Here is a 20,190-nt window from a genome sequence, read left to right on the forward strand (position 1 = left end):
ACATGCCGGTGCAATAATCGTCGTCATTCCACGTTAATATTTCTATTTTAACAAAATTTTACAATGCACGGTTTTTAAAACATTCACTTGTCCGAGCCAACTTTCGTGACAGAATATATATCGTATTCGGTTGCTTGTGCCACGTGGTCTCTTTTACTCTTCAGAATCAACATCACGCGTTTAGAGTTATCTTTGCTGCTGTAGATGCCCACGTGATGATAGAACCACTTCGATCATTTGTGATCGCCAAGTCTCTTCTATAAGTTGGCCTTAGCTGGTAGAAATAAAATAAAATCGATTTGTTCTATTAGTTCTGATTTATATTTCCTTTATCCAATTCTCTCGAGTTGTCCACGCGTGGTGATGAAACACAAAACGAACTTGAGAAATGAACTGACATGGATTATAACTTCAAGCCAAGTACAGTGATCCAAATTTGTTTGTAACTCCACGCGTTCGTCAAGAAATGCACTGTGGTCTTAAAATAAAATAATATATAAGAGGCGACGTTTCGGGCAATGGTCCCTCTTCATAGCCACATAAAACTCGTTGTTTCGGGTTTCGACCACGTAGTAAGTAGTTTTGTGCCAAGCTAATCAAGTCGTTAACCCTTCACCACCCCCAACAGATCGTCACGCGTGTACAGCGACATCATTTACCACGTGGCCAACGTATCGATTGTGGAACCCAGAAATAAATGACGGATCGACATTCGTGTTGCGCGTGTTAACTCTCACCACTTCTATCTCCCCCTGTCTCTCTCCCTGTCTCTCCCCCTCGATCCACCCTCAGCCAGCGAGGAAGAGAGTCGAGTCCGGTCCGGTCCAGCTGAAGCTCCGTTAAGCCCTTCCCGCACCTCCTCGTCCACCGTCTCGACAGCAGCCATGCCGTACAAGGGCGAGTGCGGGGAAAATGACGACCCCATGCTCTTCTTGCAGCCGACTCAGGCGGAGCGCATCGCCTCCTCGAGCCGCCCCTTCGACATCAAGACGAGCGTGTGGGTGAAGCACGATGAGGAGGGCTTCATCCAGGGCACCATCCAGGAAGACAAGGGCGACAAGGTGGTGGTTCTCTGCGCTGATGGCAAGGTGAGTGAGTGAGAGAGAAGGGAGGGAGGGAGCCGTTCGCTGCCCCCACTGTGGCGACCCCCCCCCCCCCCCCCCCACGGACGATGCTGGTGACGGAATCGCAGCCAGAGGAGGGAGTGGGGAGGGATGGGAGGGAGGCTGGAGGCGAAGTTGCCGGGCGAGGCCTTCATCCAGCAGTGGATAAACAATGGACCGGTGTGCGATGATCATGAATCGTGGACGTGGATTCTAGATCGTGTGAATTGTAGCGCTGGGTTGCCACGAGGGGCGATGACGTCACGCTGGGCTTTGTGACGTCGTCTCAAGCTCATTTGCTGCGTCCCAGATGCATTTATTGAACAGGACGCCGAGTGCACAATTGCTTATCCTGCTTAGCACCGCAGGCTTGCACGACCGATGTCATCCTTATTAGAGCTTAAAATCATCTTCGCGATTTGGCCGCTAAAGATTTGTTTGGAATTACTCACAAACACAGTGCACGCGCGAAAAAAAACATCACGTGAGAAAAAAGTCGTTTTGTAACAGCGCTGAGAATCAGAGCTTCGGCTCGGCCGTCGAGCGACGAACGCGGGCGGAAAGTGTCGCCCTCTACCACGCGAAGCATTGGCCGCTCGGAGGAATCTCGGAGGTAGCTCTCAGGCATCCACTTCCACGCGCCGTGCCGTTCTCGAACGCGTGGCCTGGCGGTGCTCTGCGGGGAGATCCGAATGAGCCCTCTGCCTCGTGACGCCGAGATGCAATGGGGGGGGGTTGATGACACCTCCGATTGGCGCGGTTGGCTACGTACGGTGCGGAAGACGTTGAACATACACACGTGCAAAACATGCACTTCAATAAAGTATAACAAATATATAGGGTGCTTCAATTTTTTTTTTATACTTAAATGGGACTATCGTTTTTAATGGAAAACAATAACGGATAATACACTCTAAGCTGATAACAAATGTGATGTTAATAGCTTCCAAAAGTCAGAGTCTCCACTCGTTCGCCATCGTTGTCAACGCGCGCCTGGAATCTCCTCCGGGTGGTCTCCAGAGCGCGGAAGCAGCACGCTTCTCGTGCCATCGTTGCGAATTCTCACAAGTGTTAAAAACATTTTGTTTAGAAACAACCTGTACATTAAAAACAAACACCCATAGCGAGTGGGTCCGGAACGGAGGCTGACGGCTGCGCGGTTCTCGCCCTGTGCCTGTGTGCCTGCAGACGGTGACCGTGAAGAAGGAGCTGGCCGACCAGCAGAACCCGCCCAAGTACGACCAGGCGGACGACATGGCCAACCTGACCTTCCTCAACGAGGCCAGCATCCTCGACAACTTGCGCCAGCGCTACGTCAACATGCGCATCTACGTACGTCCAGCGGCTGATGCCCTGCCTCCTGGTTTCCCTCCAGTTCATCTTCCCACGGCTTAAAGACACAAAAACACACAAAAACACCAGACGATGTTTCGTAGCCTGAGATTGGCCAAGCGTCCCAATACTTTACATCACGTCTCAGCCCATCTGAACCATCACAATGGCACCATCCCACCACCCACCCTGCCCCCGCCGCTCCCCCAGTGGCAGCTGTTCCCGTGCGGCAGCGGCACGGGCGCGCACATCAAGGGGATGACGTTCGATCTCGTGTCGGTCGCGTGCGTGCGCGTGCGTGCGCGTGCGTGCCGCGTATCAATCTTCGCGCGTGCGTCGTCTCCCTGCAGACCTACTCGGGGCTGTTCTGCGTGACCGTGAACCCGTACCGCTGGCTGCCCATCTACGGCTCCAAGGTGGCGCTCATGTACCGCGGCAAGAAGCGCAACGAGCTGCCCCCCCATCTCTTCTCCATCTCCGACAACGCATACGCCGACATGATCATGAGTGCGTATCGCGAGAACAGCGCCCGCCACAGCGCCCACCACAGCGCCCACCACAGCGCCCACCACAGCGCCCACCACAGCGCCCACCACAGCGCCCACCACAGCGCCCACCACAGCGCCCACCACAGCGCCCACCACAGCGCCCACCACAGCGCCCGCCACAGCGCCCACCACAGCGCCCGCCGCCTCTCTTCCAACATCTGTCCCCTCCGCGTAATCGGAAGAAAGAAAAAGAACCTCAAACCCCCCCTCTCCCCTCTCCTCCTCCCCCTCCAATGAAAGTCTGTTTCGTTAGCGCTTCTCATCAGCCACGACCGGCTTCGAGATGTTGGGGTCTCGTCGGCCGAGTGAGGCTCGCTTGAGGCTGTCGCTGTTGTTGAACGGACGGCTGATTATTGACAAAGACCCTCTGCCTCCCTCTCTCTCTCTCTCTTTCTCTGTCTTAGACACGGGTCCTAAGTTCGACGCAACGCATACAATCAAACTGAACACATTCTTCAACAACACTGTGGCCTGAAAATTGAAGAAAAAAAACATTTATAATTGGCGACGTTTCGGGCGATGACCCTTTTTCACAGCACACAGAGATGTGGAGTGTGTTTCGGGTTGTGTTATTATGATAACGGTGCGCGCATTATTCCACCGTACTTTATACAATTATGCACGTAATAATAATGATGATACAATTAAGGAATGATTGACGTGAATGTTACATATAATTGTCATTGTTTTGTTTCTCGCAGACAAGAAGAATCAGTCTATGCTCATCACGTGAGTACTGCTTCTCACTGAGTACTGCCGTGACATTGTACTTGGGCTTGCAGTGGCGTGACAACGGGAATGCAGCACTCACACTCGGGCATTCGCACGGAGCTCATCAGTTCTTTACAGCCCACCATAGCCAGTGGTGGAAATTCCACATTCCCATGGCGGGGGGCGAGTATCTGCATGGGACAATCCCTGGTGTACGTATGTACGTTGAACTTCTTTCGCACCGTACCTAGCCAACCGCGTTAATCGGAGATGCGGGGGAAGGACAACAATACTCTGGACTTCCCCACAAAATGGTAGCAATTTTATCGACCCCGACATGATGATTGGCTAAATCAACCCCCCACCCCTAACACAAACCAGGATGTGAATTCGTCACTGCTACCGCTGAGTCACCAAGGCAGGCGACAACTGATAACAGTTTACATCGCGATGATGTTTTATATTGCAACCCATCATCCCTCCGGGGTCGATTAAAGGTATAAGCACTGTGTGGGCAAGTCAACAGTGGTCGATCCCATGGATGGACAGACTCGATGCCCTTCACAGGAATGTGGAATTCCACCACCGTAAGCAGTGCTGAATAATGATGCGATTTCATCCTCGAGATCGTTCTGTCCAGCCCAGTGCTGCCACTCTTTCATTCCTTTAACTTCACATCCTCACCCCCCCCCTCCTAACCCCCCTCCCCCTCCCAGCGGAGAATCCGGGGCTGGTAAGACTGAGAACACCAAGAAGGTGATCCAGTACTTTGCAAACATCAGTGGCGGTGCAAAGCAACCCGGCCAAGATCAGAGCAAGGTGAGGATAATGTAACTAACAGCAATAATACACACCCTGTGTGTGGCCAGCCTCACTCAGAATCTCTCTCCTCTCACCGCCCGCTTCGAGAACAGACGCTGCTTCTCTGTGCTGCTCGCTCCTTCCTTCTCTCCCGACTCTGTTCCCTCCCCTCTCACCACCCTCTCATCCCTGACGACTTGGCCCCGTCACCCCCTCTCTCTCTCTCTCTTCGCGCTGCTCATCTTGAGCCGTGCGCTGCTCTGTTGTCCGTCCCGGCTTTCCCTCCTTCCCGGTCACCTCTAGCCCCGTCTGCCCTGTTGCCCAGCTGGCTCGACTCCGCGTCTTCGTGGACTCGAAGCGGGCGCCCGGGGTGCCTTGTGATGAGCGAGGGTGGTTGTTGGCTCGGGGTCCTTTCGCCGAGACTCAGGAGGGGTCCTGCCTTGTTGCGTGTGCCGCGAGCAGGGCTCCCTGGAGGATCAAATCGTCCAGACCAACCCTGTGCTGGAGGCCTTCGGAAACGCCAAAACAACCAGGAACAACAACTCCTCTCGTTTCGTAAGCGCCTTTTCGAAGTCAAACACACGGCACACTCGGTCGATGTGGAGCATCGTCAGCGCCATCGGCCGAGATCGATCCACTCACGAGCCTGAGATGCAATACTTCACCGAGCACCGCCTTCTCACGACTTGATTTCATCGCTCCATCTCCCCGGTCGAGGTTCCCTCCTTGCTGGTGGCTGCCACTCCGTCATTATTCTCAACCGTCGTCCTTAGGAGCGGAAAGTGACGCGTTCTGACACAAATCATCCCACGTAATATGTCACGCTCTAAATATGTCACGCTCGAGGGGCGTCAATAACCCGCGCATGCTCTCCAAATCCACGCAGAGATACACCCCAACTGAAATGATCGGGACACGTGGCCACACGCGTGCTCGTCCTCACGTCACAGCGAGTGTTTGTCGATATCACTGTCGTCTGAGCGGACGCTCTGAGCACGTGGACGATGACACACGCGCGCGTGCGCGTGTGTGAGTGTGCATAGGTGCTGCTCGCTAACAGCACTTGCCCCAACAGTCTGCTAAGGCTATACGGGGGGGATCGTCAGAATTGACGCGTTGTTTTTGTGTATGCTTCCTCCGACTCCTGCGCACAGGGCAAATTCATCCGGATCCACTTCATGACTAACGGCAAGCTGTCCGGTGCAGATATTGAAGTTTGTAAGTGAGCCCTTTTGTTGTTTGAACAACAACAACAACATTTGCACGACAACAACTCAGCGCGTTGCACGCGTCAGTTGAACATCTTTTAAACGAGCGTGCCGTGTGGCGAGTTCGTCAGTGCGGCCCTGCACATGGAGCGGTGGTGCCGCGGCTAAAGCGCAAACTTTTGTCTTTGTGTGCGCACGTGAACAGATCTGCTGGAAAAGTCCCGTGTCATCTCTCAGCAGCCGGCCGAGAGAAGCTACCACATCTTCTACCAGATGCTGTCGGGAAGAATTCCCTCACTTCTGGGTACGTTCTCGTCCACGTGTCCAAAGTCAACTCCGCTGCACGCGGATCACTCAACATCAGCTTCGTGAAGCCACAGCCACGGGCGGGGTTCAACTCAGGTGGTGGGCCCTTGAGGTCAGCTCCAGGGGATCTGCTCCGGGACCTTTAGTCAATGGGTTTCGCAACAGCTGGGGTCAAATCAGTGTGGACACTCGCTCCTCTCCCAAGACGTTTTCAATCGGGTAGCTAAATGTGCCGCTGTGTTGCTCGAAGGGTGCGTTGGCTGCCAGGACTTATGGCTCACCTTGAGATCATCTCGAGTGAAAACGCAATTCTTTCGAACTGCTTTTTGTGTTCAGTTTGTTGTCTTTCCCCCGCACCTTCGATTGGCCACGGTTGGCTACATATGGCGTGACATACGTACGGCTCACGGTTTGGACGATGCTTGCCCCCCCCCCCCCTCCAGACCAACTGCAGTTGACCCCTGACCCCAAGGACTACTTCTGGATCTCGCAGGGCGTGACCACCGTGGAAAACATGGACGACGGGGAAGAAATGGCTGCCGCTGACGTAAGGCTACCACCCAGCTGACCACTCTCCATTGCAGTAGACTGAGTAGAGAGTGGTGGCTAGGAGATGTTAACTACCTCGCCTAGTATACAGGAGGTCGTGGGTTCGATCCCGATCCCAACCCCGACGCCGGCTGTATATTTGGAGTTTGCGTCTCTTTCTCTCTCTCATCATTATCACGGTGGCTAGGAGATGTTAACTACCTCGCCTGGTATACAGGAGGTCGTGGGTTCGATCCCGACCCCGACGCCGGCTGTATATTTGGAGTTTGCGGGTCTCTCTCTCTCTCATCATTGTCACGGTGGCTAGGAGATGTTAACTACCTCGCCTGGTATACAGGAGGTCGTGGGTTCGATCGCAATCCTGACGCCTGCTGTATATTTGGAGTTTTGCGTGCCTCTCTCCCCGTGGTCACGTGGATTTTTCTCCGCGCCCTTTGGGGTTTCCCTCCACATTTAGAATCAACGTCACGCGTGTCGAGTTTTTTGGCTGCTGCTATAAATGTCCACGTGATAAGCCCACTCAGTTGAGCTAACATTTGTGGCCAGGTCGCTTCTGAAAAAGAGTTGTACAGCTCAGTGGGCCTTACCTGCTAAAATAAAAGAAAAAATATTTTTTTTCCAATCAAATGAAAGTGGAGGCGCTGCTCATCTCCCGCTCGCAGTTCTGAGGCAGTGTTGGTAAATTTCCACATTCCTATGGCGATGACCAGTCCACAGCGAGAGCACAACCACTGTTCAATTCCTCGTGAAGCACAAAGTGGCACTCAATTTATCTGCCCGGGAGGGATGATGGGCCGTTTCAACACCCACCACGCAGGGTAAATTTAAATAGTTCTTCTGAGAACTTTCCAATCGATCACGTTACTTAAAATCTATACAAAATAACTGTGGGCGGTAGGGTGGTGGCAGAGTGATAACACTCGTGCCGCACAGCGAAAAGGATCTGGGTTCAACTCCCGACTCGTCCTCCCCCTTGTTATTCGTGGATGTTTCTCTCCTGGTTGTCCCGAAATGGGCAAAACATCACGATGCCGAAATTGCCCCCTGCAAGACCACTCACTTGGGATCACAGGCAGAGACAGCAGCAGGCAGCAGCAACATCGCCTGCTCTGCAGCAAACGCTTGGCAGGACCCTCCCGAGCAAGAGCATTGGGACTCAGAAAGTCTTTCCTGGGCAAACAACCGCAATGGCAAACGCGTAGATTGAAACCCCACGAGATTGAAAACTCATTTGTTTAGAACAGATTTTTTTTGTTTAGTTTGTTGTCCTTCCCCCGCACCTCCGATTGATTACCGCGGTTGGCGACGTACGGTGCGAAAGAAACAAACAGACATACCTGTCGTAGAAATCCTGACAATGATGATAATAACAGCAACGTGCAAATGTAAGTGGAGGAAAGGGGGACACGCCGGGAGGGAGCGAGCAAGTACTCAGTGTGGCCCCGCGTGCCTCTCGCGACCGCAGGAGGCCTTCGACATCCTGGGCTTCACGGCCAGCGAGAAGAGCAACGTCTTCCACCTGGTGGGAGGCATCATGCACTTCGGAAACATGAAGTACAAGCAGAAACCACGAGAGGAGCAGGCTGAGGTGGAGACCACCGATGGTGAGTGCGGCCTTCCTACTCCTCCTCTTTGATGTTGTTGTTGTTGTTGTTGTTTCAGAAAAAAGTGACGAAAAAAATCGGCGGCCTGTTTTTTTAGAATATATTTTAGTGAGATCGATTTAACCGCGCGCTTACGTCACTCACAAAAAACCACATTGCAAGAACGGCCCCCACCCCCGTTACGGACAGACTCATGCCCACCAGCATGTCCGTGCTGCGCCCTGCGCCTTGCACCACGCAGGGACAGCTGCCACCTGAGGTCCCCTTGGCTGGACTACAGCGGGGCATGGGCTCGGTTGAGATCATTCATTCAATTTCTATTTTTGAGTAACAACTCGCCACCCACTAAAGAGGGCGTTGCAATACTTTGCAGCAGCACGAATTGAACGGAGGTAGCCCTACCTAGACAATCAAGGACACGTAGATAAAAATGAGAACAGGACACACTCAAGGAAAATCTAAAAGGCGAAAATGAGTCTTGCAGAGTTGATTATTGTTATCATCCGCTGTAATGACGACGACAACAACAACAACAACAACCGTTCCAATGCAACGTGAGCTGCGATGTGATGCGCTTCGAGGTGCCATTTGGAGCAAATGCCACGCAGGGAACCCCTTCGCCCCGCACTCTGCACACGCATGCCGTCGCCTCTTTGCTCACTGCGGCTGCTGCTGCTGATGTTGCTGCTGCTGATGTAGCTGCTGCTGCTGTTGCTGCTGTTGCTGTTGCTGCTGTTGCTGCTGCTGCTGCTGATGCTGCTGCTGTTGTTGTTGTGGCGAACCGCAGTGGCCGACAAGGTGGCCAAACTTCTGGGCATCGACTCGGCCGAGCTGCAGAAGGGCCTCACACGTCCGCGCGTCAAGGTCGGGAACGACTTCGTGGTGAAGGGGCAGAACGTCGTGCAGGTGAGCCACGCTAGCTCGCTCGCTCGCTCCACCCACCCACTCCGCCTGCTCGCTCCACCCACTCCACCCACTCCGCCTGCTCGCTCCACCCACTCCACCCACCCACCCACTCCAACTGCTCGCCCCACCTACTCCACCCACCCACTCCGCCTGCTCGCTCCACCCACCCACTCGGGGTAGAGACTTATCGGCGTAAGGCACTGCCACTAGAGTGCAAAGGTGTGCCAGTTACACAATAATCACACATCAATCTGAGAATAAGAATAGGAGTGAATGTCACACGTGCGTCTTCACAGGCAGTGTTGTGACGATTTGGCCAAACGTCTTTTGTCATTCAAGGTCCTCCACTAAAATCAACCCCCAAATAATATTCGACACGTTCATCACTAACACTGTGCGACGTTAAGATGAAAAAGAGATTTATAAAAGGCGACGTTTCGGGCGATTGCCCTTCTTCATGGCACATACACAGAGGGGTTAGAGAGACAGGGTGGATTTTAAGAGTTGGAAACCACGCCTGTGTTGACACCGTTGACGATGCCCGATTTGAACGCAACACTTTCTTAAGAAAGAAAACGTGTCTGATGACAATGAGTTATTATTAATTGGGCGTACTAATAGTTACCCTAACGGTCGCGATCGCGTAACCAGACAACAACAACAACAAACCCTTCCTTCACTCTGAGTCCACGGAAGCCCCGCTGATCGTGTCGCTCACCATGCCCGCGTGTGCCCACTGACCATGCCCACGTGTGCCCGCTTCCCTGCCTGCACAGTGTGCCTCCAGCTCAGGTGCCCTGGCCAAAGCCATCTACGACAAAATGTTCAAGTGGCTCGTCGTCCGCGTGAACATCACGCTCGACACCAATCTGCCACGCCAGTTCTTCATCGGCGTCCTGGACATCGCTGGCTTCGAGATCTTCGAGGTAACGCTGCGGGTCCCTTGTCCCGCTGCGTCGCGGTGTTCCTTACCATTTGTACTCTGCCAGGCACCGCGCCGAACGAGAAGGACCGCTCCGATTGCGACGAGCGAGTCCGCAGATGCGTGGCCGTGCATCCACGCGCCGCGCAGCGAGCACACGACTCACCGCATCTCTCCCCTCCCTCCCTCCCCTCCCTACCTCCAAACTGACCGCGCAGTTCAACTCCTTCGAGCAGCTGTGCATCAACTTCACCAACGAGAAGCTGCAGCAGTTCTTCAACCACCACATGTTCGTGCTGGAGCAGGAGGAGTACAAGAAGGAGGGCATCAACTGGGTCTTCATCGACTTCGGTCTCGATCTGGCTGCCTGCATTGACCTCCTGGAGAAGGTATCACACCCCAGGGGCCCCTGGTGCTCAGGACTTTGAGATACCCGTGGCCAGTGGCACTACACCTTGCAGCGGGCGGAGGCGGCCGTGGGTTGAGTTTGTTTTCACTGACCGGTCTGCAAGGCCCATTGTGGGGCGCCGCGGTGGATAGGAGATGTTAACTACCTCGCCTGGTATGCAGGAGGTCGTGGATTTGATCACCACCCTGACGCCCGCTGCTGTATATTTGGAGTTTGCGTGTCTCTCTCCCCGTGGTCTCGTGGATTTTTCTCCGGGTCCTCCGGTGTTTCGCTCCACATTTAGAAACATGATTTTAGAGTATTTGGCTGCAATACATTTACACACGATGATAAGCCGCTTCGGTGAGCTCTCATTTGTGATAGCCGGGTCGTTTCTGAAAAATAACTGCATAGCTCAGTGGGTCTTAACTGGTAAAATAAAAAATAAAGTTTAGTTTTAGTTAAAAAATAGTTTTTTTTTAGTTTCAGGATGTTCTCCATCAGTAGTGCACATGTGGACAGTGGCGAGCGATTGACAGTGTCAGACGATCTTGATTTGAAGCTTTCGTGACTGCAGGAATCCATACTCTTTGGTTCCTTCGGTAAAGTCACGTAGGTAGAAAAAATAACACATCACGACGTTTCGATCGCAACACAAGCAATCGTCGTCATCAGGTGAGACACCCACAGCAAGAACACCGCTGAAGCCGCAAGGTGTTAGACGACTTCACTCACTGCGAGTCGCCATGCGAAGTGTCAGCTGTGGGTTTGTTCAGTCACCCCCCCTCCTCCTCATCCTCCTGGTGAGAACGATGCGAGAAGCCTCAGTCGCAAGTGCGGCCCGGGTCACCGACATCACGCAATGAATCCACGTGCAACAAAGCAGAGAGCAGCGACACGCACGGAAGGCAACGCACAAACAACGACGGCGGAGGAGGCACCGCAGATTTAGTTGTATTTATTTTAGCAGGAAGGACGGCGGCGCTAATGAAACCGCGACGACGTTTGTTGTTGTCGTAGCGTACAGAATCTTCGTCACTCCGACACAGAAGAAATGTAAAATATGTCCCAAACAGGTTAATATTAGGTAACGTTAATTTTTTTCGAGTAAAATTTGTCTCGGACGAATTTACTCTCAATTGTCGTTCACGGCAAAAAAAAATAAAGTAACGCGACAAAACGGTAGAACGACAGATGGCAGAACCGAGATGCGGGGTGGCGTTGTGGCCATCTGTGATTTTTTAAAGAGCTTTATAGCTCATCGGATTCCTCTAGTCTCAGTAAAAATGCGGATTCTGCGGACCGATTGGCAGAGACTGACATTGGAAAATGATCATTCTCCTTTACCCGCCTGCATCCCGTCCTCTCCACGTCGCACCAACTCACCGTGTCTCTCTCTCTGTGTCTCTCTCTGTGTCTCTCTCTGTCTCTCTCTCTGTCTCTCTCTCTCTGTGTCTCTCTCTGTCTCTCTCTCTGTGTCTCTCTCTGTGTCTCTCTCTGTCTCTCTCTCTCTCTCTCTGTCTCTACTCATTCCCGCGCAGCCCATGGGCATCTTCTCCATCATGGAGGAGCAGTGCGTGTTCCCCAAGGCCACGGACGAGACCTTCAAGGCGGCGCTCTACGACAACCACCTGGGCAAGTCGCCCTGCTTCCAGAAGCCGCGCATGGGCGGCAAGAAGGGGCCAAGCGAGGTCACGTTCGAGCTGGCGCACTACGCCGGCCTGGTGAGGCTCACCACCACCACCAGCTCGCACCGCCAAACCCGGCTCGACTCCCCGGCCACGCGTGCGACGACATACAAACATAGACTCACCACACTCAGACACATAGACTCACCACACAGAGACACATAGACTCACTGCACACACGGACCCATTGACTCATCACCGCACACAGACCCAGAGACATGCCGCACAGAGACCCATAGACTCACCACACTCAGACCCAGAGACTCACCACACAGAGACACAGACTCACCGCACACACAGACCCATAGACTCACCACACAGAGACACATAGACTCACCACACAGAGACACATAGACTCACCACTCAGAGACACAGACTCACCACACAGAGACACATAGACTCATCACACAGAGACCAATAGACTCACCACACAGAGACACATAGACTCATCACACACAGACCCATAGACTCACCACACAGAGACACATAGACTCACCACACAGAGACACATAGACTCACCACACAGAGACCCATAGACTCACCACACACACAGACCCATAGACTCACCACACAGAGACACATAGACTCACCACACTCAGAGACACAGACTCACCACACAGAGACACATAGACTCACCACACAGAGACACATAGACTCACCACACTCAGAGACACAGACTCACCACACAGAGACACATAGACTCACCACACAGAGACACATAGACTCACCACACTCAGAGACACAGACTCACCACACAGAGACACATAGACTCATCACACAGAGACCAATAGACTCACCACACAGAGACACATAGACTCATCACACACAGACCCATAGACTCACCACACAGAGACCCATAGACTCACCACACATAGAGACACATAGACTCACCACACAGAGACACATAGACTCACCACACTCAGAGACACAGACTCACCACACAGAGACACATAGACTCATCACACAGAGACCAATAGACTCACCACACAGAGACCCAGAGACTCACCACACAGAGACACATAGACTCACCACACAGAGACACATAGACTCACCACACAGAGACCCATAGACTCACCACACACACAGACCCATAGACTCACCACACAGAGACACATAGACTCACCACACAGAGACACACAGACTCATCACACAGAGACCAATAGACTCACCACACAGAGACCCAGAGACTCACCACACTCAGAGACACAGACTCACCACACAGAGACACATAGACTCACCACACAGAGACACATAGACTCACCACACTCAGAGACACAGACTCACCACACAGAGACACATAGACTCATCACACAGAGACCAATAGACTCACCACACAGAGACACATAGACTCAACACACAGAGACCCATAGACTCACCACACATAGAGACACATAGACTCACCACACTCGGAGACACAGACTCACCACACAGAGACACATAGACTCATCACACAGAGACCAATAGACTCACCACACAGAGACCCAGAGACTCACCACACAGAGACACACAGACTCATCACACAGAGACCAATAGACTCACCACACAGAGACACATAAACTCACCACACAGAGACACACAGACTCATCACACAGAGACCAATAGACTCACCACACAGAGACCCAGAGACTCACCACACAGAGACACATAGACTCACCACACAGAGACACACAGACTCACCACACAGAGACACATAAACTCACCACACACAAAGACACATAAACTCACCACACAGAGACCCACAGACTCACCACACTCAGACCCATAGACTCACCACACAGAGACACATAGACTCACCACACACACAGAGACCCATAGACTCACCACACACACAGAGACCCATAGACTGGCATAGAGAGCCATGGAGACCCACCGAGACGACTCACCACACACACGTGCCCCCCCCCCACCCCAGGTGGGCTACAGCACCGCGAGCTGGCTGGAGAAGAACAAGGACCCCCTCAACGAGACCGTGGTGGGGATCTTCCAGAAGGCCAAGCGCGAGGTGTTGGCCACCATCTTCAAAGAGGAGGAGGCCGTCGGTAAGAGCCCCCCCCCCGCGAAGCTACACACAGATCTATTCACAAGAATAGGTTTTACCCTGTCTGGCAATACAACAGTTGTGTTAAAATATTAAAACACCAAACTGAAACCTTTTTCAAGGAATCATATACTGCATTAAGCCACATATTCTTGTGGTCAACATGCAAACAAAAAACCCATGCTCTGGTAGTATAAGGTGATGATGCATTGGTCTTTGAAACTGATTGGTCCACACCAGAGATGGCTTTCTTTAGAGCCTCGTCTTAATGACAGTGTTAGACCAGAGGACGACGCCAAGTTCATTTCAAGTTCAAGTTCATTTATTAGGTATAGCCCTGTGAGCCATTCGGCTCTTGAATCGGGTGCAACCGCAACAAACAAAAAACAAAAACATGAACAAGAAAACATCTTAAAGTGACTTTGTGACTGAGTGCCAAGAGTTGACCAGCACCAGGGCAATGCCACTGTCAGAACATTGAGAGCAGCTACATCACGGGACCTCCCTTGGCACGATCACAACAAAGATCTATTTACCGCTGTGACAGCCACACAACGAGGCCTCGTTTCAGTGTGTATGTACGCGTTCTTTGCATTCGCTCGCCCAATTAAATGTCCCGATTATGTTGTGTTATTGCAGCTGGAGCCAAGCAGAAGCAGAAGAAAGGAGCGTCCTTCCAGACCGTGTCTGCGTTGTACAGGGTGAGTCAGCGGCGGCGAGATGTCAACTGCCTCGCCTGCTATGCAGGAGGTCGTGGGTTCGATCCCAACCCTGACGCCTGTACACTGTATTTGGAGCTTACGTGTCTCTCCCCGTGGTCGCGTGGATATTTCCCCGGGCCCTCCGGTAGAATCAGTATTTGGCCACTGCTGTAAATGTCCGCTTTGATATGCCATTTATTTTGTGACCAGGTCACTTTTTGTGACCAGGTCACTCTTTGTGACCAGGTCACTCTTTGTGACCAGGTCACTCTTTGTGACCAGGTCACTCTTTGTGACCAGGTCACTCTTTGTGACCAGGTCACTCTTTGTGACCAGGTCACTTTTTGTGACCAGGTCACTCTTTGTGACCAGGTCACTCTTTGTGACCAGGTCACTCTTGTGACCAGGTCACTCTTGTGACCAGGTCACTTCTGCAAAAAGAGCTACAGAGCTCAGTGAGCCTCATCTGGTAGCTGAGCTACGAACCGTTGCGAGCCGAGTTCGATTCCGGCTCACACCGGTGACGATCATCTGCACCGGTCCTGGGCCATCCCCTATCATAGGTCGACTCAGCCTCAAATGAGTACCTGCTGCGCTCTGTCAACATCGCCACCAGAGGGAGGGAGACAAAGGCGTTCTGGCCCTGACGTGGTTCCGGCCACCCCACCCCCATCGCGTGCCGTGTCGGCCTTCATAGGTGACACTCGCAATCAGCACTTGCCCCAGCAGCGTGTTAAGGCTACACGGGGGGGGGGGGATCTTTGTCTTTTTCTTGTGAACAGGAACAACTGGGCAAGCTGATGGCGACCCTGCACAGCACATCGCCTCACTTCGTGCGCTGCATTGTGCCCAACGAGTGCAAGAAGAGCGGTGAGCGAAAGTAGCAGCAGCAGTCGTCGTCGCTAGCCCCTCGCTGCAGCGATTCGAATATCCGGCGGGCCGCCCTGGACAATGCTGCGCGGCGTATCGCACCGTACAAATATTGCACAAAGTGTGCCGGAGCGTAGGTGTCTCCGTAGCTGAGTAGCTCGCAAGCGGCGCGCCCGTCACGCCCTGGATGTCGCAAACCTGCGTACGATCCGTGTGAAACGTTTGAAAATACCGCCTTGTTATAATTGCGTTCAATGAACGAGCTGACACGGACCATTGACGATGTGGTTTTACGAGTCGACTCTGCCGTCCGCTGCCCTCCAGCGCTCAGGCTCAATTGATTTGATCCATCTCTTGGGGAGGGAGGGAGGGAGGGAGGTAGGGAGGGAGGGAGGGAGGGAGGGAGGGAGTCACCTCTAGATGGGACTCTGAAGATCCCGTGACAATGTATGTCATTCAAAGTGTGCCGGTGTCACGGTGCGGATGTGCCCGGCCAATCACCACCCTGGCTCAGTGGTGGGCGCGCGGGCGGAATCGGAGGGTTGCGAGTTCACATTGAGGGGTCGATAAAACGACGACCGCACTGTGGAGAAGTCAACCATGGTTGTGCTATGGGGATGGACTCTCCCCCGCCGTGTGAACATGGACATTGCCACCATTTTTTGCTCCTCCGATTACCACGGTTGGCTACATACGGTGCAAAAGAAGTTCAACATACATACGTACGTGCATGGAGAGCTATAGACTCACCACACAGAGACCAATAAATTCACCACACAGAGACCGATAGACTCACCACACGGATACCCATAGACTGGCATAGATTTTGACATTGAAAACTCGCGCGCGTGCGCGAGCCCTCGCCGTTAGCCGCGTGTCGTGCACGGCGTGGAGTGAGCGATGGTGGCCTGACGAGGCGTCGGTCTCCGCGTGTGGACAGGGATGGTGGACGCTCACCTCATCCTGCACCAGCTGGCGTGTAACGGCGTGCTGGAGGGCATCCGAATTTGCCGCAAGGGCTTCCCCAACCGGCAGGTGTACACCGAGTTTATCCGCCGGTGAGTGGCGTCGGCCAAGCGGGGGATGAAGAGGGGGGCAGTGTATAGCAAGTAGGCCCCCACGCCTCACCAACTCCCTCGCCTGGTGTGCAGGAGATCATGAGGTTCGATCCCAAGGTCGCTTCTGAAAAAGAGCTGTACACCTCAGAGGGCCTTGCCTGATAAAAATAGAAAATAGTTTCTGGTTTACACTCCAAGCCAAGGCCGTAGCCATGGAGTCAACATTGGGGGGGACCAAATATATTTTGTAGCAATATAATGGGGGGACATTTTGAGCATATTAGAATTTTGGGGCCTTGCTCCAAACAAATGGAATTTGCCAAATACCCCCAAGAAGGAGCCCCGTGGAGAATTGATCTTGAGACTCGGCGAAGCTTCCTGGTTCAACAAATCAAGGGTTACGCAATCAAAGCACACGCACTGCAGTACACAACAGAGACCAAGATCCCCCCTAGCGCAGCGCGCTAACGGCGACACCACCAGCACACACCACGCACTACCGCGCCGCTTGTCTGCTCGGCGTGGATGTGTGTCCGCGAGCCGAGTTTGATTCCCAACCACGGCGAACATCAGTGGCGAGTATTTGAACCGGTCAGGGGGCCTCCCCGCGATCGCCTTAACTGAGCACCTGGTGGGATGTGCAAAAACATCATCACTGGGAAGACAAAGACGGCCCCGCGCGTGGTGCTGGCACCACCTCCTTGTGCGCCACCGCCGCTCTTAAGCGTTGCTCGCTAACGACACCCTTGCCCCAGCAGTCTGCGTAGGCTACACGGGGCATCTTCGTGTTCACCTGCGCGTGTAAGGAATTAGTTGCAACTGTCGCCTCCGTCCCAGTGGGTAGCGCCAGCACTTGCCCGTTCGCTCGGTGCCACGTCTTTGCAACGGCCTTGATCGCCATCCCTCTCGGGTTCGCCCCTGTTGCACGCGTGCGCCCCCTTGCAGCTACCAGATCCTGGACCCCAACGTGTGCAAGGGCATCGACGACCCCAAGAAGCAGACGGAGCTCATCATCAAGTCGGTGAAGCTGCTTGAAGATGAATTCAGGATCGGCAACACCAAGGTAGGCATTGCGCGGGGAACAGCTGACTCGCTCGCACCGTGGAACCAGCTGACTGACTCGCACAGCGGAACCAGCTGACTGACTCACACAGCTGAACCAGCTGACTTACCCGCCTCACCCGCTTCACCCCCAAAGGCAAACAGAAACTTTCATAGCGATTATTTTGCCCATCGGATGAGCATCGAGGCACTGGCACGCATCTCTAATTTACAACCCTGAGCCGCCAGTGGTGGACACACCACGTTTCTATGGTGGGGGCGAGTATATCCATGAGACAACCGCTGTCGACTTTCCCGCAAAGTTGGTACTTATTTTATCGGCCCCACAGGGAAGGATGATAGGCTGAGTGAACTCTCAACCGAGATGTGACCTCGGGACCTTCCGATTGCGAGCGGCTCGCTTAATGACCGGAACGAGCTTCCTCCTTGACATAACGGAGGATTCCAACCACCCTCAATGTACACGAGCAAAGAAAACGTGATTTAGAATGCGTTTGTCCCGCGGGAAACATTTATATCGTGCACATAGTTGTACAATGGTCCCATTGTAGATGCAATCAATCAACTAGGCCGGGCAGGGGGTGGCCACGCACGTAGCTGCCTCGAAGCCAGCGCTGTGGAGGCTGCAGCAAGGGATGGTGGATCACCGCACACACAGATGTTGTTGTCAAACTCCCTTCCTGTGGACGTGCGGGGAAGTGCTGTAGCTTGGCTTTCTAGGAGAAGGCCGTAGCGGAAAGTGGACTAATCGCCATCTGTTCCCATCTGCACGGGGGATAGAGCGTTGTCACCGTCGCGCGAGGCGTGGGTTTTTCTCCCCACGTGAATAATAATCACAAACACAACGCGTCATTAATTGGCCGAAAACACCTTCACAACATAAACCCAACGTAGCGATGCAAACTTGAGCTGAGCATAACCAGCGTCAGCGTGACATCCCAGCCTGCGCTCGTTCCGGGACGACGATGACGATGCCGCCGTTTCCCCTCCCACCCCCGTCCCAAGGTGTTCTTCCGCGCCGGCATCCTCGGTCGCCTGGAGGATTACCGCGACGACTGCATCACGCGCTTCATCATCCGCCTGCAGGCCGCGTGCCGGGGCAACACGTCCCGCCGCAACTTCGGCGCCATCCTCGCCAAGCGGTGCGGCGCCGCACAGATGGATTTGTTTTTTTCACTCCGGGAAAACTTTGGCCCGACGCGGTTTTTATCGCGAATGCGTGTTTAGGCTACACGCTAGAAACGGAGCCGGAGTCGGCATCCTTTAGTACCATAACAAGGACGTTAATATGGGGGTGCCGCGGTGGTGAGATGTTAAATACCTCGCCTGGTATACAGGAGGTGGTGGGTTCGATCCCGACCCTAACGCCTGTTGTTGCTGCATATTTGGAGTCTGTGTGTCCGCCCGGAGTCGCCGGGGTTTTTCTCCGGGTCCTCCAGGTTTTCCCTCCACATTTAGAAACGTGCGTTTAGAGTATTATTTGACTGCTATAAATGTTCACGTGGTTATAAGCCACTTGATCGGGCTATCATTTGTGGCCAAGTCGCTGCTGCAAAAGAGCTATATAATAGCTTAGTGGGCCTTACTTGGTAAAATAAAAAATAGTTTTTTTAAACAGTTTTATCGGGTAGAATTAGTTAAACAAAGAGGGAGGGGATGATCATTTCGGGCCCAGGAACACAACCCGATTTTCCCCACGAGGTGAATTATTTGTCGAACGCCGTTTTTGCCCAACGCATAATTTTCCAGGAACGCCGGCCCTTGGCTGATCGTGACGTTAACTCTAAACTTGGCTTTGGAATCTCACGATCCCTCGTGGGCCACCTGTCTTTGGGCGAGTGATGTGGAGCGGCGCTCTGTGTGTGTGTGTGCGTGCGCGTCTGTGCACACGCGTGCTTCGTGTCTACGCAGGGATGCCATGGCGTGCATCCAGCGCAACATTCGCAGCTTCCTCACCCTGCGCTACTGGCCGTGGTTTAAGCTGTACACGAAGGTACGCCGCACGACTCAGGACGGTATCCGATCGCTTTCCTTCTCTGTACCGGGACAATGCGGGTGCCTCCTCACACGTTCCACCGCGTTCTTTAAAAAAAAAAGTTTCTTCAAAACCACGATGGAAACGTTAACCCACGGATGGCGTCCGCTGGTTGGCAGTGGGGTATCCAGCCCCGCCGCCGTCTGCAGCACCATCGTTCCCTGTAGCGCATCCTCAGCGGCGTTCAGTCTACAGCCCCAACCTCATGGCGTCCTGGTCTCGGTGTCTTTCTGGTGATGCGGGGGGTGGGTCACGATTAGTGCACAAGCACCGAAGTCAAGGGCCGCTGATGAGGCGCACTAACTCGTCTGGGTTGCCCACCACGTGTCTACACTGAGACACTCGGAGGCCCCGCCTCTT

The 20,190-nt window shown here is 53.4% G+C and overlaps 1 protein-coding gene across 1 annotated transcript in view; it reads left to right on the forward strand.

The window, feature by feature from the left end:
- Positions 1-884: 884 nt before the first annotated feature.
- Positions 885-20,190, forward strand: part of LOC144940874 (myosin-16-like) — a 33,919-nt gene continuing 14,613 nt past the window's right edge. Inside the window, exons 1-21 of the mRNA XM_078867367.1 lie at positions 885-1,088; positions 2,292-2,435; positions 2,786-2,942; positions 3,685-3,712; positions 4,411-4,513; positions 4,958-5,050; positions 5,650-5,713; positions 5,909-6,007; positions 6,453-6,556; positions 8,024-8,162; positions 8,950-9,068; positions 9,845-9,994; positions 10,209-10,379; positions 11,920-12,102; positions 13,979-14,105; positions 14,744-14,805; positions 15,588-15,675; positions 16,616-16,733; positions 17,679-17,796; positions 18,801-18,937; positions 19,707-19,788. Of these exons, the coding sequence (XP_078723493.1) occupies positions 885-1,088; positions 2,292-2,435; positions 2,786-2,942; positions 3,685-3,712; positions 4,411-4,513; positions 4,958-5,050; positions 5,650-5,713; positions 5,909-6,007; positions 6,453-6,556; positions 8,024-8,162; positions 8,950-9,068; positions 9,845-9,994; positions 10,209-10,379; positions 11,920-12,102; positions 13,979-14,105; positions 14,744-14,805; positions 15,588-15,675; positions 16,616-16,733; positions 17,679-17,796; positions 18,801-18,937; positions 19,707-19,788 (2,490 nt within the window). The remainder of the gene's footprint in view (positions 1,089-2,291; positions 2,436-2,785; positions 2,943-3,684; positions 3,713-4,410; positions 4,514-4,957; positions 5,051-5,649; positions 5,714-5,908; positions 6,008-6,452; positions 6,557-8,023; positions 8,163-8,949; positions 9,069-9,844; positions 9,995-10,208; positions 10,380-11,919; positions 12,103-13,978; positions 14,106-14,743; positions 14,806-15,587; positions 15,676-16,615; positions 16,734-17,678; positions 17,797-18,800; positions 18,938-19,706; positions 19,789-20,190) is intronic.

The sequence above is a fragment of the Lampetra fluviatilis genome, chromosome 23 (assembly GCF_964198595.1).
Source record: "Lampetra fluviatilis chromosome 23, kcLamFluv1.1, whole genome shotgun sequence".
NCBI lineage: Eukaryota > Metazoa > Chordata > Hyperoartia > Petromyzontiformes > Petromyzontidae > Lampetra > Lampetra fluviatilis.